Genomic DNA, 23,601 nt, shown 5'->3' with positions numbered 1-23,601 from the left:
AGATTAGAATCTGATTTGGCAAAAATTTATGACTAATCATGCCCTATTTCTAAAAAGCTCTGAAATATAAGAATTACCATTACCAGGCCCTAAAACGTATGAAATTTCAATTACCAGGAGATTGGTGAAATTACCCACCCCTAACGGTGGCGCATAGCGTCCCTCCGTCGATTGTCCCCTTTCTCCACTGCCACTCCACACTCCTTTCTCCTCCATCGACGTCGCTGATTATTATATCCTCACCGGCCAGCATCGTGTCTTTCTTTTTCCCTTCTATTCTGTCACTCATTTCGACAAGAGTCAACCCCTGTCTGGTTGGCTTTCCACTCTTTTTGGTCCTGCCTTCGTTTATTTATACTCTTCTTTGCTACCCTCCTTGCAGACAGACCACCAATCGCCATCAATAGAACACAGCGAGTCAACACTTCCATTGTATATATACTTCTCCATGCGTGTCACCAATCTGCTGCCCCTCGCCCTGGGGCTCGCGCCCACGGCTGTGTCTGCTGCCGGAAGATTGGGCTTCGCGCTGGGCGACAAGAACCCGGATGGATCCTGCAAGGCTACGTCTGACTACGAGAGTGACTTCGATGTCCTGAAGTCTCACAGTACTCTCGTCCGTATCTACTCCGCTAGCGACTGTGACTCTGCAAAGAACATCATTCCCGCTGCTAAGGCCAAGGGTTTCCAAGTCGTTCTGGGCGTCTGGTACGTGCATGCTTGATGACAATAGGCAACTTCGTTGGGCGGAAGAATACTGACGCAGAGCGACTGTGGCAGGCCCGACACTGAGGAATCCTTTAATGCGGACACCGCGGCTCTGAAGGAGGTCGTGCCCGGAAACGAGGATGTCATCGACGCCATCACCGTTGGCTCCGAGACCCTCTACCGGGGCAACTTTACTGGCGAGCAGCTCCTGGAGAAGATCAACCAGGTCAAGGCGATCTTCCCGAACATCACTATTGGTACTGCCGACAGCTGGAACAAATATGCCGACGGCACTGCGGATCCTCTGGTCACTGGAGGCGTGACCTACCTGTACGTTGGCGCTTCTTCCCACGCCCTTCTCTTGATGAGTTACTAATCAGAGGTATTTAGTCTTGGTAACGCTTTCGCTTATTGGCAAGGCGTGCCGATCAGCAATGCCTCCCGCACCTATTTCGATGACATTGCACAGGCTATGGAGCACATTCAGAAAATTGCTGGAGACAATGCGAAGAACATCCGCTTCAGCACTGGTGAGACTGGCTGGCCGACCGGTATGACTCCCCAAATAATAATCTGGCTTTGATCCCGATGGGATCTAAAAAAACGTATGCTAACTGAGTTGTGCAGACGGTGGCACCAACTACGGTCCTGCCATTGCCGGTACTGCGAACGCCGAGACCTTCTTCAAGCAGGGTGTCTGTGGTATGCTCGACTGGGGCGTCGACGTCTTCTACTTCGAGGCCTTCGATGAGCCATGGAAGCCCGCCAGTGTCGGTAACGACGGCCAGGCCGAGGATGAGACTCACTGGGGATTCTACACGGCGGAGCGCCAGGTCAAGTTCAACGCTACGTGCTAAACGGACTGGATAACAACCGCACCGGCCCGTCTGTGATTAATTTTGGATCTGAGTATAGCCCCATTTAACAGGAGCTAGCGACTAGCATCTGTTGGATACCACCTAATGAGTCTTTGTCTTCGTTTGTATTGATAGACAGGTATTTTGTTTGTAAATAAACTTTTGTAACTACGCATCAGTCTGCTTCACACGGCCGATGAGTCCTATTTTATATTTGCTTGAAGTTTTAATTGCAAATATATCAGTTGTTGGCGTCAAACGAGGTTCGAGTTGTTTGAAACAATGCCTCAGCTCTGTAGGTATTAAATGGACGGAAAAGTTGGGGTCCGTCCGGACTTGTGGGGAAAGAGAGACCAGCCAATGAGCGTGCTTCCCTTCCACGGAGACGCGGCATCCGAGCAGGCAGAGGAAGGAACCGTGGATCGAGGGGTCTTAGACGTCTGCTAAATGTTGCTGCTGCTTACCCCTGAATCTATCACGACAACGCGAGCCAAAAGGGAAACGCGTCAACACCAGTAGTCATTTAGGTGCTCTCCATCCTGCCCCTCGGGATGGCAGAAGGCACAGGCGAGAGGGAACAACACTGATGTACATGTACATAAGCTGAATCTTGCGCATCCTGTATGCAATTAACACGTTGCCAAACAAACAGCCTCGCTGATGGATCATGGACTGCCGCCCCGTGCTTGACCGCGCCTCCAGCCCGGGGCGCTAAGGGCACCTAAGCAACTAAACACTCCTACCTGGCCAACCACCCTGCAGGCGGCCTCGCAACGCTCCCTGAGTCCATCACTTTTTTTCGGCCCGTGACGTGACAAGAGACCGTCCTCTCTTCTTCCTCTTCCTTTTCTTCTTCTTCCCCTCGACTCGACTTCGACGTCCGTCTCTGCATCGCCGACGCTCTTTCCCCTCCTCAAGCTCTGTCCCTCCCGCTGAGATCCGGCTATCCCTTGCGTGTGCGCCATGGTCCAAGCTCTCGCATACTCAAGGTTTCTGTGATCTTGTGTGGTGATACACGCTGCCCCTTTTGTATACCGCTTCTCGAGTCTCTCCCTTGCACGTCCGCAGACTCGCGCGTACGCATCGTCTTCCCCCGGGAAATAGCGTCCGTCGCGTCAGTCTGGGGTATCTGGGGTATTTGCTATCCGTTTAAGGATAACAGGATCCCCTCTTATCTTAGGCTGCACCCTGCAAGGTAGCCAGCAAAACGCTCTCGAACGGCCTGACCAACTCTTCGTATCCGGCGTCCATGCTCCAAAATTCCGGGCGATAACGGGCGCGGCAAGCAGGTGCTTGCTGCAGCAGACGACACGGAAGGTGTGTGTGCGTGTGTGTGTGATTAGAGGCCCTTTTACTTCATTGATGGATCGACTCGACAATATACCTACCCGTGTTGTCGCGGCTTGGGACACGACGTCCATGGGATGGAAAATTAGCGGAATTACGGTCTGACCATGCTAACGGACATTGCTATTACGGCTTCAGGTCAATCTCCATCCGTATCCCCCGCCACCCCGGCATCGCCGCCGTCTCTTCGTCCCGTCGAGCTATCTAGCCAGCGAGACGACTCCTCCTTTCTGACCGTGCCGGTCATTTCGCGGATACCCTCCCCGGCAGCTTCGAGCCTTTTGGCCGTTGGGTCGCCCGCCCAACGGCCGTCGCGCGCAACAACTCCTCAGCAAACTCTTCTTCCGGAGCTTCCCAAATACCCCGGAGCTTGGGACTCGCTGTCATCGTCACCCGAGTATCGCAGGCCAGAAAGCACTGCCTATTTTACCGCGGCGTGGGGATCACCATATGCAACTCCGAGCCCACGGCGACCCTCGTGGACACTAAGCCAGGAAGCCAGCGGCCCTGTATCGCCTGAAACTTCGCCGTTTTCTGTGAGGGGTCGCAATCGGATATCTGGACCAAAGCAGTCAGAGTCTTTGCGAACAACGTCCGCCTCCAGTCAATTGCAAAGGCGTCTGTACAACCGATCCTCAGGAAGAGATCTACTCGGTCGACAAGGAGGACGATCAAGGCAATTCACCGAGGATTGGGTCATTCAGTACCTGTCCGGCCAGCTCAGGACCGAACGCACCAATTGGTTGAGCGACGACTCGAGCAGCGAGGCACCATCCTTCATCACCGCCCGCAATCATTTCGCGGACGATCCGTCTGACGGTTGGCTCGGGCTTGACGACGACCCGCACGACGAGGATCTCCTCAAGACGCCAACTTTAGCTAGTTTCACCGGGCAGAGACAAGGGACAATCGACGGCGACAACGACAAGCCCCCTCGTTCTCCCCACGAGACCAATTCGACGCAAAGCACGGACACGCTCAGACCGGAGGATTTCTGGAGCCTTGCTTACAGCAGCGAACGGCGGCCACCCAGTATGTCGGATTCTAAGGATGTGCCGCCGGTCCCAGCGGAGGGTGAGTCGAACAGAAGTGTTTCCCCCGTTGACAGCAAGCTTGACAAACTCGACAAGTTTGACAAGCCTTTACCGCCTCCTCCGCCAACGGAGAGTGGTCCTGAACCAACGGCTCAGGAGACGTCAACACCAACAAGCCCAAAGCCGGCCAAACGTCCAGCCGTGGTCACTAATGGCTCCTCTCAACGCACCAAGAAGCGCATCATCTGGCGTGGCAAGGCATGCATCATCTCGGTGCCAGTCGAAGACAAGAGAGGCTCGGAAGAGGCTGGATATTGTCGTCTTCTGACTCAAGCCGACATCGAGCAGCGTCTGCAGAAGTGGATTGATGAGGGATACGATATCCGCGGGTTCGACGTCTACGCCCCAGAGGAGGACTCGATCCCCGCCGACTGTGGTGGCCTGAGTCGACTTCCTTATCCGGATCCTGTCGAGTGTCAGGAGGAATGGAAGGCTAGGAAATACACCATCAGTTTCCCCAACCAGGCCGAGTGGGATGCATATGTTACCTTCCTCAAGGAGGAAAAGTTGCGAGCGTTAGGAGTGTCAATCCCAGATGATGATCCACCACAGACGATATCTCCGGCATCCCTGGTAACATTGAACCATCTGGCTGGATATCCCGGGCTCATCGCCTCTCCACCGATTCCCACGTCGTCTGCTGCGAGCAATCCTCTTCTTGGGCCCCATCCGTTCTCTCCCCACTTCAACCACTCGACCAACCCGAGTACCAATGCGGGTTCTCTGGCGTCCCCGGCTCCGCAGTTTGGCGCTCAGCATCCATTCTTTGGTGTGGATGCGAATCTGGTGGCAGGGCTGTCCTACCCATTCCAACCCACGCCTCCTCTCGCAGGAACTTTCACTCCTCAGAGTTTGTTCAACGCTCGTCAGGCAGGTGTCGTTTCGGCAGGTCCAGGCAATCTGCCAAACTTGAACTCCCTTCTCTCGCCCGTCTCGCCGATTAACCATGAAGACACTAGTCCTTTCCACCAGGGCATGAATGATGTCATGGCCCCTCGCAGGGATTCGGTTCGTGGCCAAGTGCACCGTGATTCGCAAGACGGCAGTCAGCAGAGTCGGAAGTCTAGAGCAACGACATTGGTTTCTGAGACACCCGCTCCACCGCAACATTTCCAGACGTCCAACGTCGAAATTGCGCAGCCGACGCCCCGTGGGCACAATCACAACGTCAGTGAAACACTTCAAAAAGGCCTGGATCGGTATTCGCAAGCAGATTACCATCTGGAAGAGTCGATACAGAGGCAGTTGGAAGAGAATGATCGGGAGCAGAACTCGGGCTTGTTGAAGTCACGGTGGGCCGTGACAGAAAATGAAGTCCAGCCTTCTTCAGTTCGTACACAGTTCCCGAAGAAGGATTCATTCTCTCAAGGACACCATCGTCTGTTTGGCGAGCAGAAAGAGGCTGAGGCGGATCAGGATGGTGATGAGATTGATACGAACCCCAGCCTTGCTGGAACTCCGCGTGAGAAGGAGCCGGATCTGAGCCACCATCCCTGGCACAGCGCCAAACCGAGTACGAGTTCATTTGTTGGCGGCCACAAGTCGAAGGCCTCAATATCTGGACTCAATGTGGAGGCGAAGGAATTCGATCCCACGAGTTCGTCATTCTCGTCCAACACCTTCACCTTCCATGGCAGCTCATTCCAACCTGGAAGCTTCGACAGTCCGTCCACGATATTCTCTCCATCCTCTGCCGTGTTTAAGCCTGCAGCTTCTTCGGTTGGTGGCTTCAATGCGGCTGCTCCTGCGTTCACTCCTTTCACCAGTCAGGCAACGTCGTTCTCGCCGGGTGGTTTCACGTTCTCCCCTACCTCATTCAACGCCGATGCTCCTGTGTTCAATCCGGGTCAGGGCGTCGCCTCTAATGGCGGGTCGAAGGCACAAGACCACCTGAAAAGCCGCATCTTTGGAGATATCGACTTCTCTCAGATATCCAAGCCCAGCAAAAGATCGAAGGCTATTCCTATTGTGCGACCCGATGACGTCGAGAAAGAGCGTGACAAAAAGAAGGAGGAAGCGGAAAACGCTGCGTCAGGGCCTCAGCCACGTCAGAAGCGCGCTCGTCATGGCGCGGAGGACGGCGACAAGGATGCCGAGATTGTAACATCCTCTATGCCGCTGGGAGAGGCCGCCCAACCTCAGGCATCACCAGCACCTACTCCGGCGCATAAACAGGCAGACGGAAAGGAGAATGCGGCTCCTGCAGACAGTGCACCTGATTCTGCCGAGGGGAGGCCTGTTCCTCCACCGAAAGACAAGCCTACTCCTCCACCTCCTCCACCGAAAGACGTGACTCCCAGCCCGAAATCTACTCCAAAACCAGTTGAGGTCAAGAAGGTGGAACAGACAGAGGCTTCTGCAGCAGCTCCTAAGGAGCAGCGTAGTCTACAGGGTACGGATGGTGCGGAAGAAGTTGCTAAAAAGGCCGCAGAACCAGTCAAACAGGCGAAGGATGAGCCTGCTCCTGAGCCTGTTGCTAAACCTGCTGATCCTGCTCCTGAACCTCCCAAGGCAGAGCCAAAGAAGACAAAACTGTCTGGTGCTTCCAAGCCATTCTCGTTCAGGCCCTCGATCGCGGAATTCGTGCCGGCTGCCTTCTCAGCATGGAGACGGTCTGCTGAGCCGAAGAACAAAAAAGACACCGGCCTCATGGCTTCCCGCCACGCAGTTGTCACCCCCCCGGAAACTCCTAAAGTCGAGAACCATGTCGAGACTTCTGAGCCGGTGCAGTCGGCTGAGATGGAACCAGCGCCAAAGCCGGAACCAGCACCACAGACCGATTCTGCTCCTACACAGGATACTGGGCGTCGTAAAGTGGAAGATGATTCTCCTGATGAGCAAGAACTCAACGCAGTCATGGAGCAACTCAACGGTGATGATCCAAACATTGGTGTAGAGAGGATGGGCACGCCTCTTACTGCTCAAGGACCGGTAGAGTCCTCTGAAGCCCAGTCAACCCTTCTACAGCTTCCTCCGCAGATCCGAAGTGGTGCTCCAAGCCCAAGTCCCAGACGCGTGGAAGCCCTCCTGCACAGTGTGCCAAAATTGGGCACTGATTTCGATGGCCAGTCCCAGATTGCAGTGTCTCAGCGAGGACTTGCCTCCGATGCTCAGTCGCCTGTTCGTCAGTTGATCAGTGCTGATAACCACATCAGTGACTGGGACGATGTCATTGAGTCTGGCGAAGACGAGAAACTAGTCCAACGGAGCAAATTCTTCGACCGTCACATCAACCAACTCGTCGGTAATATCTTGCATGAGCGCTTGGGTCCTCTGGAGGAAACATTGAATGTCATTCAACATTCCGTTGCGTCATTGAGTTCTCGATCTGCGAGCAGGCAACCACCGAGAAGCGCGTCAGCGGAGGCTGAGAACAGCGACGCGGATGATGAAGACGACGAGGAGGTCCATAGGCCAATGACGCCTCTCAGCAGGAGAGATAGGAAGCTGGAGAAGCTGAAGAATGCCGTTCTGGAAGCTCTTACTGCTCACAGCTCCGCCCAGAAAGAGTCCTCGCCACCTGTACCTGTCATTGACTTAGCACCTATCCAAAATGCCATCGCTGAGTTGAAGGCTCTCGCTGCACCAAAACCGTCACAGGATCAAGGTTTCGATATCAAGACCCTGATTCGAGAGACCATTTCCAGCCATCTTAAAAACACTGTGTTGCGCCGGCCTTCGGAGGCTGAGGAGATTGGCGCCGAAAGCCTGAAGCTGCAGGTCGATGGTCTGAAGAGCATGCTCAGAATCGCTGATGAGCGGGCGGAGCAAGAATACAGAGCCCGTCGGGATGCCCAGGATCACTTGGCTGAAGTTCAGAAGCTATTGAAGATCGCTGAAGACGATGCCGCTCGCCATCGCCAGGCAGCTCAAGATGCAATTGAAAGCCTTCGCAAGTTGCGGGAGGAGAAGATTCCTTACTTTGAAAAGATCCAGAACAGATCCGATGCCCTTGAAAAGCAACAGGAGTCCCTCGAGCTTACACTGTCCGAGCTCTCTAATAAGAACATCGCTTTGGAGGGTACGCTGGACGAATACCGAGAATCTCAAGAGCACTGGAAGCGGCAGGTCGCAGAGGTCCAGAACGAGAACAAGGAATTGCGGGCCAATATCAATCATCTGAAGACTCGGATTGAAGACAGCATGCGTGCCCGGCAGAGTCTTCGCGGGAAGTTCGATCGCCTGCAGGACGACATGGTGACGGCCACCCGTGACATTGCTCGCGAGCAAGCCGCTTGGCGCAGGAAAGAGGAGGAACTGAACGCCAGATACGATGCCCTTCGCGCCGCCTATGACAGAGAAGTCAAGCTGCGCGAAAAGCTGGAGGTTGACATTGCCGAGCTGGAACAACAGGAGCGCGAGGCGGCGAAGCTGAAGTTCATCTTCGCACAATCGCAGCAGGAAAATGCCCGGCTTGAAGAGCTTGTTGCCACCCTGCGGCAGGAAAGCCATGAGTATCAGGCCAAGGCAGCCCGTTTCGAGCGCGAGTTTAACGAGGCACGCGAGAGCAGCCGGATGGAGATCCAGCGAACCAGGACGGCAATGGAGGCCGATGTTGAGGCTGCCAACAACCAAGTCAACTACGTTCGAGCTGAGTTGGAGGCCCAGATTTCCCGCCTGGAAAGCCAACTCGAGAATGTCCGAATGGACGCAGACACAATGAAGGAGCGATACGAACTGCTTCTGGAAGAAGCTCGGGACGCCAAGGCGACTGCGGTGGCTGAAATCACTGCCTCGAAGGACAGCGCCCTGGAGGAGCAGCGCAAGATGCATGAGCGTGCTCTCAACGATCTCCGCGAACGACACGCCCGGGCTCTGCACAATGCCTCCGAAGACCGGCAGCGGACCGAGTCCTATCTCACGGACCGGTTGAATCTCGCGAATGAGAAGATCGAACACCTCCAAGATCGGGTCAGGCACTTGGAAGAGAAACTCGAGATCGCCAAATCGGCAGCCCGCGCCGCTGCGCAGGCGGCACAGGCCAAGGCGGCTGCGTCGTCTTCACCGCCGGTCAATCACTCGACTTCGCCGTCCATCTCCTACAGGAACGACTCTTTGGTACCCGAGAAGATCTCTCCTCAAGCGCTGCGGGAATCCATCCTCGTCCTGCAAGACCAACTGCAGCAACGTGAGACTCGGATTGAAGAGCTCGAACAGGAGCTCGCTTCGGTGGACAAGGACGCGCCGAACAAGATCAAGGAGAAGGACACTGAGATCAACTGGCTTCGGGAGTTGCTGGGTATGCGTGTGGACGAGCTGCAGGAGATCATCAACGCTCTGTCGCAGCCTTCGTTCGACCAGCAGGCTGTCCGCGATGCCGCGATTCGGTTGAAGGCCAACCTGCAGATGGAGCAGCAGGAGAAAGAACGAGCGATGGCTGGTGGAAGGACCTTCCCTTCGCTGGCCAGTCTGGCAGCATCTCCGCGTTCCCTGCCACTCGCTGCCGCCGCCGCTTGGGGGAGCTGGCGCAAAGGGCGAGAGTCGTTCACGTCGGAGGTCAGTCAGCAGACGCCGTCCAAGTCCACCAACGCGGGTGGGTTCTTGTCGGGGCTTCTGACTCCTCCGAGCTCCAATGTGCGGCTGACACCCAAGAACGTGAGTGCACCGTCGGGTATTGCCAGACGGACGCCTGTGGAGAGCCGGCCATTGAGAGGTTACGGTCAGTCTCCGCGGTCTCTGTCAGCGCGACAGATGGAGAAGTTGCCTGCACATGAGGAACCACCAGAACCGCCGACGACGCCACCTCTTCTGCGACGGTCGAGCTACGACCACGACGCGGAGCCCAACAGCTATGACAGTAGCATGTTGATGGATGATGGCGACAGCGTCGTCGGTGGAGGGGTGACTCCTGAATCGCCGAGAGGGACCAGGGAGGGTCTTTTCGCGACGCAAGAGTCATGAGACTGACAAGAAAATCTTCTACTTTTCTATTTTCATGTTGAACCAGATTGCTGGAGAATCCGAATAATTGTTTCTTTGTTATATGCTTGCCGTTTATTTGTGTGATGAAATCCTACCCTCCTCTCTTATTTTTTTTCTGCTTTGTATAATTTTCGCATAGCGCTGGTGACCTTGACCTTTTCTGTGTATTTTTCTCTTCTTCTGGCACGTGGAACACTCGTCGAATCTGCTTTTTGATACCACCTTTGCCATTTGACTATACTATACACAGCACTATACCTCTACGTACACTTCCTGTCGATAATTAATTTCTCGCTTCTTGTCACTCGTTGACTGCCACTCCTTTGGACATATTTTTGTTTTCCTAGTCTCGTTCAGCTTGTATGTATGTATGTATATTAACTGCAAGGTTCTGCGAGTTTCTGCACTGTCATATCATACCCCTGCAGAATATAAGAGTGATATACCCGAGTGACTGTCTTGTCAGCTAAGTAGATAACTAAGTAAATGACGATAATGTAAGTTGGTAGTCTAGTTCGACTTGCCGGTGTTCAGACACGTCGAATGAATGTAGACGGTTGAACACTCATATAGCGATCACCAATGGACATCACAGTAGACAATTATTTTATTCCCCTAATATCCAATTCCAATTCCCACCACCGACTAAGCGCCATCACCAACCTCACCGCAAGACTAGCCGGATAATACGTCCTCTCCAGTCGAAGCGTCTTCAGAAGCCAGTCTCCTCCTCGTCCATCTTTCTTCTTCCGTGACCACACCTCATGGTAATACCCTCCCCCTCTGACCTCAAGGGGGATAAACCCCAGTAAAGGGAAAAGGGGGAAGAATGATCGTATCCTGCATGCTGAAGATTGCTGAGACGAGCTCCTCCTCCTCCTCCTCCTCCTCTTCTTCTTCTTCTTCTTCTACCTCCTCACCATCTCCTTCTTCACGGTCGTCTGTGACAGCCCGACGCAACTCCTCACAACCACCAAGCAAATGCAGCGTCTGCGCCTTGTCAAACAGGACAGCTATATCAGCCACAAACGCCTGGGGGGACGAATAGCTGAGCCGGAATCCGTTCTTCTTCTTCCCAGGGATCTCCTGCACAGACCCGTCGACGTCAAGGAAGGTGAACGTCGCGTCTGGATGGGCGAGTTGTGCCAATTGGTCCCATTTCTTGGTGTCGAGGTAGCGGCAGTACTGGGCCTTTTTGTGCTGGGTTGTTGTGGCTGTTGAGGGGTCGATGTCGACAACGTCGATGGCGGAGGGTTTTGGCATGCATGGGTACATGCTGACGGATAAGGAATTCGTCGCCATAAGGGAAAAAAAAAAGCCGACAGACGATGATCGATCTTGTCTCAACCTTCAAGCAGAAGAACACCGATCTTCAAGAATTGGTGACAGACTCTGGTCGAACTCGAACGGCGGAATTCTACTCTCGACGAAGAATGATAAAAGTATAATACCAAAAGGAAAAAGCGAAATGTGAGGCCGAATGGCGAGAACATAGAAAGGATGCGAGAGAAAAAATCGGACTGCTCCGCAGAGGAATTGACGAATTCGAGAACTATCAAGGATGATGGATGCTGAATGTCCTTGAACATTGCTTCCAAGATAGAACGTTTGGTATCGTCTACGTTACGCTTGTCAAGTTACTTACGACCGATAAATTGCCTCCGGCTTTCACTCTCATGAAAACTGTGAATCCCTTATGACGATCCTCTTGTCTGGAACTCGACAACTTGGACGTCTTAGGTTGTTGTTACGCAATCAGCGCCACTCAGGGCCGGATGACTTGAGCATCTCGGCTTCTTGTCGCCCGGGCAGAAGGCTCGTGGTTTGTTGATGCGAGCTGCACATGGACAGCGCAACAAGCCATTCGCGAGCGTTGATGAGATGTCTGTTTGGTGAGATACAGAGAGAGAAAACCTGCTTCTGCTCCGATGCGGTCTTCAAGAGTCTGTTTGGGAGGCGGCATGCCTTTTTCAGCTTCTAGAAACAAAGCGATCTCACTGTGAAGCAAATGGTTATTATCCGAGACAAAAAACAGGATAAAATCATATCGACCCTGTCGGGATTGGGCTTATAATCAGCTGTTTTCTCATGATTCTATCTCAGACCATTGTTTAATTCTGTCGTGGTTAGTCAGTCAAATAGATCATTTTCATCATTTACGTCGACGGCTTCCGGGTTATCGTATTATCGTGTATATATATGCAATGCAATTGCTTCTATCATGTCTATAACTGAACTGACTGCCTCTTGAATAACGTACATACAATCAACATCATAACTCATAAGTCTCTCGCGATATCCATTTCTCAATCCTTCCACGTCGTCATACAGGTAAAAGAGAACCAGACAGGCACAGCTGTACAACTGACCGATTCCCGGCTGCTAGAGCAACGGAGCGTCCCTCTGCCGTCGCCAAAAGTTAGCTCTCTCGCGCCACTCCTCCGTAAGAATACCGCCCCATTTCTCCAAGACCTCAGCCGAAAACTCCCACGCGAACTCGCTCAGATGGTCATCGCCCCAGATCGTCAACTGCCCGCGGTCCTCCGTCTCGTAGACGAACGTGCACACCTCCGTCAGGAACGCGTTGGCCGTGTCGGGGTCGGTCCGGATCAACCGGTCCCGCAGCGACGGCGACGGAATCAGGTCGATGTACGCGTGATGCGGCGTCCGCAGCTGGAGGAACGTCGGCTGCAGGGCTGCCGACAACGACGGCGCCAGCGCCGCCAGCGTCGTCAGGTGTCGTTGCGGATCGGTCACGACGCTCAGATCGAGGACCGGCGCGAGGCGCTCGTGCAGGTCCCGCCGCACTTCGGCGATGTCCCGCGGGAAGAGCACGCATAGCGTCGCTGTCCTGTCGGAGGGGTTCGATGAGGTGAATGAGTTCGCGTGCGAGAGTCGGGTGTACTGGCTGCTGCTGACGCCGTACATCTCGAAGGAGGGTAGTGGACTGCCGGCTGCATAGGAGGAGGATGACGGGCTGGAGGGTATCGGGTGAACCGGGGCAGGGGAGCTGCGCGGTGACAGCTGGCGCAAGCGCAGGTTCTCGTTCTCCAGGCGCAGCTCGTTGATCTCGCGTCTTAAGCGCTCTACTTCCTCGGCGTGCGTCATTGCGAGTTCCCGTTCGGCGCGTTCGAGGTTCTTGAGGTGCTCTTTCCTGCGCTGTCCTGGAGCAGTGTCAGCGGAAGTCATCCACCATTGTTTGATTCAGTTTGGATCGTCGAGATGAGATGAGATATTGACGTACTGAACAGACGCTGAGCGTTTCTGTTATATTCCCTGCGGAACGAATTGTCAGCAACTATGCACATTCTATCCATCGGTAGACAGTAGAGCAGGATTGTGAACTGGTAAGCTATGTACAGTACATACTTTTTCTTCTCCGTCTTGGACGAGTCGCCTGAGTCGGACATGGTTGCAATAATGTGGTGCACTATGGTGTTTCTTGGCACAAATATGCTAACTGAGGAGCTGTATAGTTCAGGAGAAATCAAGATAATGCTTCTCAAGAAAGAGCGTGATCAAGAGACAAGACAAGACTTTGTATAAATGAATAATCACTACCAAGAATAAGAAAGGTAAAAGGTCGACGCCCACTTCAGCTTTATACAACGAGGCTGGTTGCTCTTCAAAAGGTAGTCAGTAGATGACAGAAACAGAGACAATAGCATGACCATGAACGACATGGTTGACGGAGGGCATGGACCTGATATACTTCTTATATCAGGTAAGCAGCAGGAGGAAGCCATTGACTAGATCCAACTTCAGTGCCATCTAGAATAGACATCAGCTAAAAAAAAGCCCTCTGACTCCACAATTCGTCATGATCAAGCCTTTAGATAGCTTAGGGGATTCATCTGGGGTGGTTATAGGTTTGAAATCGATCCATGGATCCATCGATCCCTAGGTAGGTACCTGTACCTAGTTCCATGCTTAATTCAGCCTCAGCCCTAGAATCAGGGCGGATATCCCCTCCCGCCAGTAGCTGGCATCCTAGCATGCTGCTTAGTGGGCATTGATATGATAGCATTCGCACTGGATACTGAGATGAGGTTAGCTATGACTGTTTTGGTGGATGATATGCTCTAGTCACGGGTTATGCACGTGTGTACTAGTAACATCGAGGGAAGTGAAACGAACCTCAAGCTAAGGCGGAGATAGGTAGACTGCTGGATCTCCCACCGATAAATCAATTGATCGCAAACGAACTAGGTAACCATTGCGAGTCTGTTCTGCTGAAGACCAGCGTTAGTTAAGGTGAGATGTGGCTGCTAGAATTGTCGTTCATGCATGAGCAGAAACGGGTCGGTCATCAAGGGACCGTTCATCAGGTTTACTCCGTGGTTAGTGAAGGATCCAAATGAACTGCTGTCAGCCACTGGTAAAGTACAGAGTACACAAGTGTGGCTTGGCTGAGTGGACAACATAAGTGAGGCTTCTCTCGTCTCCGCCACGACTCTATCTCAGCCGTCTCTTGGCAGGAGCGGGCGTTCGCGAAGGTAACTGGAAACGGCAGTCGGCCAGGAAAACCCAAGCATACAATGCGAAAAGAAACCACTACGGATTGAATTAATCTTCTTAATTATATAAGCTGATGAGAGAAACAGTTATATAATAAGAATATTAATTAATTAACGCCAATCGATCGCAATTGATAAGACTGAAAGCTCGGACGATTTCATGCAGAGAACAGCTGCAACAGCTCGATGCCAAGCCGGGATCCGAAAAGGGAGATTTCGGCGCTTGGGATGATTCCGTTCTGCTGTACATAGTTAGGATAATAATTGTTAAGAAAAGAAAAGAAAAGAGGCAAGAATCAAAGAATTAAAAAGAATTCTTTGGGTATGTAACTAGTAGTACTGCCGGAAAATGGAGAAGATAAACAAGATCATTTCCATGACTGGAACAAAAGCGGCTTGGTCGATAGAAACCCAGCTGTCCAGCGAAATCCTGTGGATGGAGGTTTTATGCAGTTAGCTGAATCTCATTCGCGTTGATCTTCCTGCCTGTTCGTCTCCATAGCTTAAGCACGTTCTATTGTTTGTCACCATCGGAGATTGAGAAGAAATTGCAGATGGACGTACATACATTGTTATAACAGTCTTTTCACATTCTGTATGGATATCGGGCTTGGTGATGCCGGACAGACAGTGGATAATTGCTCGTTTGGTGAGTTCCACATCGGGAATGTCCGATGCGGCAGCCACGGGTTAGTCGGGATCAGGAAATCAATCCTCCTACACAACACAACCGCAGTCAGCATCATCAAACAAGGGAAGAAGATGTGGCCATCCAGTCTTCCTGCACAGCCCGATCGATCTTCAGCTCTGAATTCCAGATAGCATCGTTGACCAAGATCACCTCACTTTACCTGTTGACGGACTGCGCCAAAAATGTCTTCTCCCAACCCAATTCCAACCTCATTACTCGTGACGTACGCAGGATATCCATGCTGGTCACAATACCAGACCCTTTGGGAGAAATTGCACCAAAAGTGACCGTGGACGGTGAATCCCTCTGAGTGGGATTTTTGATGATGACATGACAGCTGGCTAGTCCACTGATCCTGGCTGGCGTTCTGCCAGTCTATTCGAGCCATGGCACTCTAACGACACGCAAACATGGCCCTGGTTCAGAAAGAGGGTTGATTCTAGAAGCCAGAAATCTCTGGTTCGAACTTGGTCATCATATAACATTCTGTCAACAAAAGAGGTGTTTCGTCTCTTAACGATACAAGCTGGCAAACGGCGCAAATGATGTTGGTCAAACTTATCCAATTCGTTTCTGGAGAATGTCAGACAGGGTTATTGCAATAGGGGTCCTTTCTTTCTCTTACTGACTCTTCTTTGGCTGTCTTCAGCAGTCCAACACGTTGAACTGAAGCACAGTCACAGACTTGCGAACAGCAATGGTGCGAGTCCCCAACATTCCGATGACTATCAACACTGCTGTGTTATACAGTCTGACTAAATGGTGTGATGTCCACGATTCCTGGAATTCAACCTCCTGAATGGGGCCTCAGCAAGACAGGAGCACATCGTCTTCTTGATCTTCGAATCTCCCAGAAGATACGTGTGTCAAGATATGGCCATTCGCCATCAATCTGGCTGGTTTCTGGAATCCTCCCGCTATAATCGGGAGATTATATCCAGAATCCATGACACGACAAGAGCAGACGTATGTCTGTCGAGGTCGAAATCGACGAGGGGTCATCAGTCTAACCCCCAAGGTCCTCATGATATGCACACAACCTCTGCAACCTGATCAAGACAGTTGGGCATGCTGTGGCAGATTCCGAGATGGCATAAATTCTGTGGAATCCCCTTGTGGTTCCTGCGCTCGATTTCAATTCTGAGCGTCCGTGTTGCACGTTTAGAAGGTTGCCGTCATATCTCTACCACGTTGGTATCGGTGTTGTCTGGCAAGGAACGTCCTGCCTGCAGAAAGACGGCAATCTTACGACAAACTACGATCCCAGACGGACGTCAACCGGAGCAGAAGACTCTCGACGTGAAGAAATGCGGTCGATGTGAAGGAGCATCCTACTCAGTCAACCATATGGTTGCCAGATTACCAACCGAATCATACGACGACAATGATCGACGAATCAGATATGCCTCTTGCGGGTAAACGGCTCTACAGTTCGGGATGGCGCAGTACCGGAGTCTTCCTGCCCGATCCCACGACGAGAACCTTTTACGAGATGGAAACTGCTGCCAAGCATGAATCAGCGACAAGAGATGCCTGTTTGATACTAAAGCAATATGGCAGCCAATGACTTTCTTTATCAGATCTTGCAGAATACTACTGTACGGACGTAGGTAACTGTCGTGTCCCCCCAGAGCACCGCCCTCGTCGTCCACTCATGGAGGGGATCTCGACGGAGATAACTGGCTGTCACTCACCAGATTACCGTCGTCTGTCTGCCAACGGCTCTGCAGTTTCCGGTGATATCTCCTGTCATCGAGACTGGCTGATGACTTACCTCACGCTTAACCTTTTCCCGTCAAAGGATTCAGCTAACTAGTTATCTAGGCAGTTGCCTAGCACCTGAGATGTGCGATTCAGCTAACGCATATTCCACAGTTCGATGCACTACTACATCCGACCCGAATGGTTATTGCGACGCACTTCCATGCCAGCGACACTAGGATCGATCTTTTCAGTCCATAACCAGTACTTCGCTTTATATCACTCTACCTTGTTGGCTACGTGTGCGTAGTAAGTATTTCTCTTTCGTCTGCTGTAGAGTAAGTATCTAATGCTAGAAGACGTGGTTGGGAATGCCAGCAAAAACTTCCCCCTATCCTCTCCCATCCTACTCTCTACAACAGTCTCGTGGTGTCCAGACTCCAGCAACCTTCTCTGTCTGGGAATGTGTTCTTATTGCAACATCCAGCAAGCGTTGGCTGCCCTCGGACCTCTCTCCCACGCCGATTTCATCCCACAAACCCGACAACCGCCCTTGCCGCGGTCACAGACATTTCTATCTGATTATACTTTGAGTCTGCGGGGTTGATTGCCGTCAGCAGATCAGATAGGGGAGTGGACGCCCACACTATGGCCGGGAAAGATCTAGTCGGAGAGTTGCTCGATAGATGGACACGGGTATAAATACCCTGTCGATTCCTCTTTTCCTCCTCCATCTTCATTCTCATCTTCATCATCAACCAAAAAGCCACTCTCGAAGTCAAACAACCATTCAGCAAGAACCTCTCTTTTGAACTCTCGTGTGACAACCCGATTCATCTTCACCGCCAAGATGTCGCCCTGCACCTGTAACTGCTGCTCTGGCAGCTGTGAGTCTTGCTCCTGCGCTCAGTGCGGCGTAAGTCTGACATCCTTTCTTGATATTCCTCATTTATTCCGAAATTTATGAGTATCCTTGCTGACACATAAATTTTATAACAACAGCACTAAATCCATCCATCACCCTCCTCCTCTCGGGACTTTTCATTCACCTTCCGATTCGCGCCAATTTCTCCCGGGACTAGGCCATGCCAGCGTTGATCCTCCTGTCTGGATGTGAATGATGGATTTCGTGAATCCTATGCGGACGGGAATGATGGGGAGATACATGTACTGTACTGTACAATTCAACTCGCTCATTCGGATAGAAGGAGGTCCCTATTCAGGGTGATTGATAATGACGAACAGACGGACGGACGGCATTATTGCATTACTGTTATCTATTCATTAGTCTATAGTCTATTATCCTTTCCTTTAGCGAGGCTAGCTAGCTGGCTACTCTCGGAGAATAACATCCTGATCTTGTCTTGACACGGGGTTTTTACTTATGGATTCTATTATCTATAAATATCTGTCGATCGATCCGTTTATCTATCGATCTGTCGAACTAGCTGGCTTGTTAGCTAGGTAGTTAGTTAATTAGCCATAAAACCACGATGATAAGACGTGCCCGCCATAGTATATGGTATACTATAATGTCGTATAGTATGTACAGCATAGTAATAGTAAAATTCAACAATATCGATACGTCTATCTAGACACAACATGTAATGTACATACAACACCTTAACTCCGTACAGACATGAATAGGGTATATTAGTTATATATAATGTGCATGAAAGATAGCAATCTAAACGAGGTCTATATATATCCTGTCATACCAAAATTATTCTTTCCTTTCCTGGCCCTCCCTTTCCAGCAGGGACCCTTCACTCTATGTATTATTCCCTCCTCGAACGCCTGCTGCCAAATCTAAACCCGAGAATAAATGCAAATCCAAACGAGAAAATTCAAATAGCTCATATGATCGAATATCTGGCAAGTCAAGATAATTCCCATTCCATAACGTCGTATAAATTCTCAGCCGTGATCTTGTATGTTTTGCTGCTTCCCTCTCGGACCACGCGCAGGACGTCGATATCCTCGTCTACGGTGTCCAGAAGGAAGGACCATGGTTGGATCTGTCGTGGTGAGACAGCGTCGTCGACAGAATCGGTGTCGGCACTGTGAGGATTTGTATCCTCGACCCTGCTCGATTGCAAATCCGGCTTAGGGGAAAGATTCTGCTTGCAGCACTCCAAGCTAAACACGTAGATGGCCCCTCCCCTCGAGAATGCAGAGTGCCCCGCTCCACGCTCATACACGACCAGCAGTCTCCCGTCATCGGAGACTGCTAGAAGGGAGTGCTTGGTCGTCAGGGCGGGCATGTTGACGGCCGCCCAGCGGTCGTGGGCCATCTGTCGGGTCTGTTCCGCCGTGGCATCGCTGTCGTCGGAAGTGCTGCTGCAACGGAAGAGATGGCTCCAGCGGTCCGACGTGCGGTCTTTCCGCGATGGAAGCTGTCTCCAGATGCGGACCTGGTTCCGATCGCTGTCGGGAACGAATCCAATGCAATACCGGTCTTCATCCGTGTTCTGAATGGCCGCGACAAAGAATCGTCCCGGCACGTCGGACCATCCCTCGCAGATGGAACTGGGCAACAGTTGCAGCCCCTGGAAAGAGGTCTTGTTGTCGTCGCGGTATGACTTGGCCAGCGCGACGGAATCTAGATAGCCGACGTGGATGTTTTGTCTCCAGTATTCTAAGCTGGTGCCCGTCTCCGACTCGTGTCCTCCCCATCTGGGCAGAGGCTGGCCCAGATACCGCACACCCGTCTCAGAGTTGTGGTCGTTCGGGTCCTTGGCGATGCGGACGCGGAGGAGAGAATCATTCTCGACGAATTCGACAGACGTCAGCGGTCCGCTTTCTTCGAGCGTGTATTCCACCGGAGACTGGTCCATGTCGGACAGGTCGTAGATCTGGATAGTCCTGCACAGGGCAATGGCAACAAGAGCGCAGTGGGTGGACAGAGCAATCCGATACTTGGCCCCCTGTTGACCCATGGTCATCCCCCTCGTGGCGTTGTCCACCATCGCGCGATTCATGAGCGTCCAGAGCGAGTGTAGACACTGCGAGCGGTCGAGTTGCATCTCTCCCGTTTTGCTAATGTTGTAGATCGATACACGGGGACCGCTCAGGGCGACCACTCGTGCTCCATCGCCGGACACGCCGATGACGGTGGAATAGGACCAGTTGGAGGGTCTCTTCCGGCGGAGGACGTTCTTGGTCACGCGGTCACGCTTGCCGAAGAGATTCGAGTGGGCGACGCGCATGAAGAGGTTGTTCCATTCCGTGACAGTGAGGGCATTTAATGATGGCCCTGGTAGGGGGGTTGGAGTCCGTTTGAGCGCTTCTCGCAGCATGAACGAGCTGGACGCGGCGCTCCGCCAGGAACGACATGTCTGGCGAGCAGTGTAGTACGTCTCTGGGTCGGTGGAAAGAAGAATTGACTCGATGAGTTCGGGAGGGAGGGTAGCAGCCATAGATGACAATAGAGGAAGGTAAAAATTAGATGAAATTAGATGAAGTAAATCTTAATGTATCAAGTCAACAACAATTGAATTGAATCAATTGATAGAAATGGGTATCATTAACATTAAGCACGATTGTCTGAAGAAAAAAAAACATTCAAGAAACAGGACTCTTCCCCTTAAAAGCAGGGGACAAGCATAACTATATCCATCAGATCATATGCTCCTGCCATGCGATATCGGATCAGCTGTTGAACCTTGAGAGTGGAGACCCGTCCGTCACCGACTGATGATCCTCAGCTTGGGGCAACATGACTGGGCCTGCGACAGGCTGAATCCATAACGTTGGGTGACGCAGGGTGACAGTTGCGTGGACAAGAGCCATTTCCGGAGATGTGGACGGTTGTATGATGTTGATGGCTGATGGAAGAAGGTCGGGAAGCCGGGCCGTAATGCTCGATCCGGACGTCGATCAGCCTGCCAAGCCGGGACCCATCACGTTGTCTGCGGCATATCCCGAGTAGGATTTGATCATAATTGGACGTCTGTAGTTACCAACACAGGGCATAATCCACGGATAATAATTGCCAGGATTATTAGGGGAACTGTCAGTTGGCGACCTAGCTGGTGATGAATTGTTGGCTGAGTGAACTACACATGTAGTTGATGATTTTCAGCTGGACTTCCAATTTTATCAGCCGAACCCGAACTTCCCCGAAGTTTGTTCAATGTACTCCTATATACTCCGTACAACCAGGTATCATTCTCCTGGCGGTATAGAGCCATAGACAGCTCAGCTCATGGGTCATTTCTTCTACGGCCCCTCGGCCCGAGATGGATCTCCGATAAGCCGAGAAAAGGTTGAGAAGTGGCGATCAAGGTCCCGACTAAGAGATATCTGATGGAATTATTATTAGTATCAGTAATATTATCATCGTCATTGAATGGCCAGACCAGATAGTCCAGACAAGATGGTCCAGATTGAAAGATTGGCTGTATACCGCACTTAAAATCTATACTACTGTATTCTATACGTACGGACGTACGGAGTACTCAGCGGTGATAACTCTGCACGCCTTATTACCGATCAGCCGGTTTGGCTCAATTAAAGTATTGGGGATGCTTAGGGCTGAATGATCGTCATCATCGTCTCGTCTCGTCTCAGGAGTCAGGTCTGCCGATATACCCGACTAGTACCGAGTATGTGGTCAGGGCCCAACCAGACCAGACCTGACCTGACCCAGCCAGCTGGATGAGACAAGGAGAGAAAAAAAACAAAAGACTTCCCCAGTAGCAGGTTTGCTTTACTGTTGGTGTGTCAGGTTTTAGCTGGCTATATACTCTACTCCGTATTGTAGTAGCTGTACAGTAGTCGACTTAGAGTCAGGACTCAGGTGGGACGATTAGAGGATGCTTCCACCTCCGCTTTTGGTTAATGAGATACGAGGTATTCATTGACTGCAGGTGGATCCAATTTCAAGGTTTAACGGCGACGATCTCTTGAAGTCGGGTTCTAGAATGGTGGTGGAACTTAGTAGCTTACTGACAAGCCTAAAATATTGATTGTCACTACCTATCACGATCACTACCCGTTTACTACCCTACTAGAGGAGCCGGGTGCATTGAAGTATGCGTGCACAAGTCTATAATCATTCATCATCATATCGTCTAGTAGATACAGATACAAGAATCCAATTCTCCAATCTACTACCATAATCAAAGAATAATATTCTTCTCTCCCTTGAACAGCTCCCTCAACACCTTCAGCGTGTTGATCGCCGTCGTGTGCTTCCGCGTGACCCGGCTGGGCAGGTCGACAATGGCATTCCGCAGCAGCGCCAGGCCCATGTGTCCGAAAAACCCGACGATGCGCTCCGGCGAGTGACGCAGCATGGCGTTGAGCAGGTGGAAATGCGTGTCCTGCAGCTCGTCCGGAGGGATCGACAGGATGATGTGCATCGTCTTCCAGAAGAGCGCGTTCGGGAACGGGTTGCCGCGGTTGACCTTGCTGAAGTTGCGCAGTGTCAGGGCCGCAAAGCCCGCGCCCAACCCCGTCATGCGCTCGACGTGCTCCTGCTCCGAGATGAATGGGCCGCCCGGTTCGACGCGCCACCAGCCTACCGACTGCTTGCCTGCCTCGGTCCGTTCGTCACCTGAAAACCCCCAGAGAGCTGGGCAGACGACCCGGTACTTTGCCCAGAAGATGTCGACCAGGGGATACCCCCGGAAGCCGTATGCCTCCAACGAGAAGATCTGCGCCGCGAGGACGCCAAGCGGTTCTGCATACTTGGGGTTGATGCTTGCTTCGTTGAGGAGCTGGGCGATCACCGCCTTGGACAGGATGTTGAGGAGATATACGAACAGCGCCGGAACACTGCATTCTTCGTCGGATGCGTTCTTGATCACGTCAGGCGGAAACGCGATATAAGAGCGGATATCCACCTTGATGTCCGTATACTGTTTACCTTTGTCGAGAGATTCTTTGATCTCTTGCAGCTATCGACCAAGTTAGAGACGAATCACCGCAAGACGAGGAATTCGACCTACCTGTTTCTTGTTGGCACCGGCACCCTTACCCTCTCTCAGCTGACCGATGCACTTCACAATCGACCTTCGCAAGTCACCCATTGTCTGTTTCAGTTCTGGGTTCTGTTTCCCTTTCTCTGTCAGAGTGCTTCGCAGCACCTTCAGATCGTGGTGCACCTGCAGGTAGCGGCCATGCTGGTTGACCTCTTCTGGAGTGCGATGGGTTGCTCCCAGCTGCTTCAACTTGTGACGGATTTTCCCTAATTCGTCCTCCACCTCCTTTCGGGCGGCTTCTCGGGCGGCTTCTTCCGCTGCCTGGCGCTGTCGCTGCTCCTCTTCGAGACGCTCCCGCTCGCGGCGAGCTTTCTCTTCCTCCGCCGCTTTCCTTGCCTTCTCAGCTTCTTCCCTCTTCCTTTCTTCCTCTTCTCTCTTCCTTCTGGCCTCTTCCTCTTGAGCTCGTCTCTCGGCTTCCTTCCGTCTCTTCTCTTCTGCCTCTCGAGCTAAGCGTTCCTCGAGGGCACGCCGTGCCTCCTCAGCCTCCTTCTGGCGTCGCTCTTCCTCGACTTCTCTGAGATGATTTTGGAGAACCTCTTCGGCCTCGAGACGGTGCTGGTCGTATACGGCGGTAGCCGCATCGATGGCAGCATAGTATATTGCTTGAGTTTCACGGTCAATCTCATCCTGGCGTTCGTAGAAGGATCTCCGGCGGTAGTCGTCGACTTTTTTAAGCTCCTCATGATGTAGATGGATCTGCTCGAGATCCCTTGCGAGCTCGAGCAAGAGTTGTCTGGATGGGCTGTCCAGCAGCCGTCCGGTACTGCGTCTCCCCAT

At 52.1% G+C, this 23,601-nt stretch overlaps 5 protein-coding genes across 5 annotated transcripts; 1 reads left to right on the top strand and 4 right to left on the bottom strand.

Moving 5' to 3' along the window:
• Positions 1–448: 448 nt before the first annotated feature.
• Positions 449–1,565, top strand: VTN77DRAFT_9252 (uncharacterized protein; the record flags this gene model as incomplete). Its single annotated transcript, XM_069425840.1, has 4 exons — positions 449–708; positions 781–1,038; positions 1,099–1,259; positions 1,336–1,565. The coding sequence occupies 4 exons, from the start codon at positions 449–451 to the stop codon at positions 1,563–1,565; spliced, it is 909 nt and encodes a 302-aa protein (XP_069274023.1).
• A 9,152-nt stretch (positions 1,566–10,717) lies between these two features.
• On the bottom strand, positions 10,718–11,203 carry VTN77DRAFT_9251 (uncharacterized protein; the record flags this gene model as incomplete). Its single annotated transcript, XM_069425839.1, has 1 exon — positions 10,718–11,203. One exon carries the CDS (start codon positions 11,201–11,203, stop codon positions 10,718–10,720), a length of 486 nt encoding a protein of 161 aa, XP_069274022.1.
• Positions 11,204–12,310: 1,107 nt separating this feature from the next.
• VTN77DRAFT_9250 (uncharacterized protein) lies at positions 12,311–13,338 on the bottom strand (the record flags this gene model as incomplete). The annotated part of the gene is made up of 3 exons (XM_069425838.1): positions 12,311–13,092; positions 13,173–13,204; positions 13,298–13,338. The coding sequence occupies 3 exons, from the start codon at positions 13,336–13,338 to the stop codon at positions 12,311–12,313; spliced, it is 855 nt and encodes a 284-aa protein (XP_069274021.1).
• Positions 13,339–18,717: 5,379 nt separating this feature from the next.
• VTN77DRAFT_9249 (uncharacterized protein) lies at positions 18,718–20,256 on the bottom strand (the record flags this gene model as incomplete). The annotated part of the gene is made up of 1 exon (XM_069425836.1): positions 18,718–20,256. The coding sequence occupies one exon, from the start codon at positions 20,254–20,256 to the stop codon at positions 18,718–18,720; it is 1,539 nt and encodes a 512-aa protein (XP_069274020.1).
• A 1,704-nt stretch (positions 20,257–21,960) lies between these two features.
• VTN77DRAFT_9248 (uncharacterized protein) lies at positions 21,961–23,601 on the bottom strand (the record flags this gene model as incomplete). The annotated part of the gene is made up of 2 exons (XM_069425835.1): positions 21,961–22,740; positions 22,792–23,601. 2 exons carry the CDS (start codon positions 23,599–23,601, stop codon positions 21,961–21,963), a joined length of 1,590 nt encoding a protein of 529 aa, XP_069274019.1.

Source organism: Rasamsonia byssochlamydoides (genome assembly GCF_041956645.1).
Source record: "Rasamsonia byssochlamydoides strain NRRL 3658 unplaced genomic scaffold VTN77scaffold_85, whole genome shotgun sequence".
NCBI lineage: Eukaryota > Fungi > Ascomycota > Eurotiomycetes > Eurotiales > Trichocomaceae > Rasamsonia > Rasamsonia byssochlamydoides.
The sequence above is the reverse complement of the archived record's forward strand: the minus strand, read 5'-3'. Positions and strand labels throughout refer to the sequence as shown.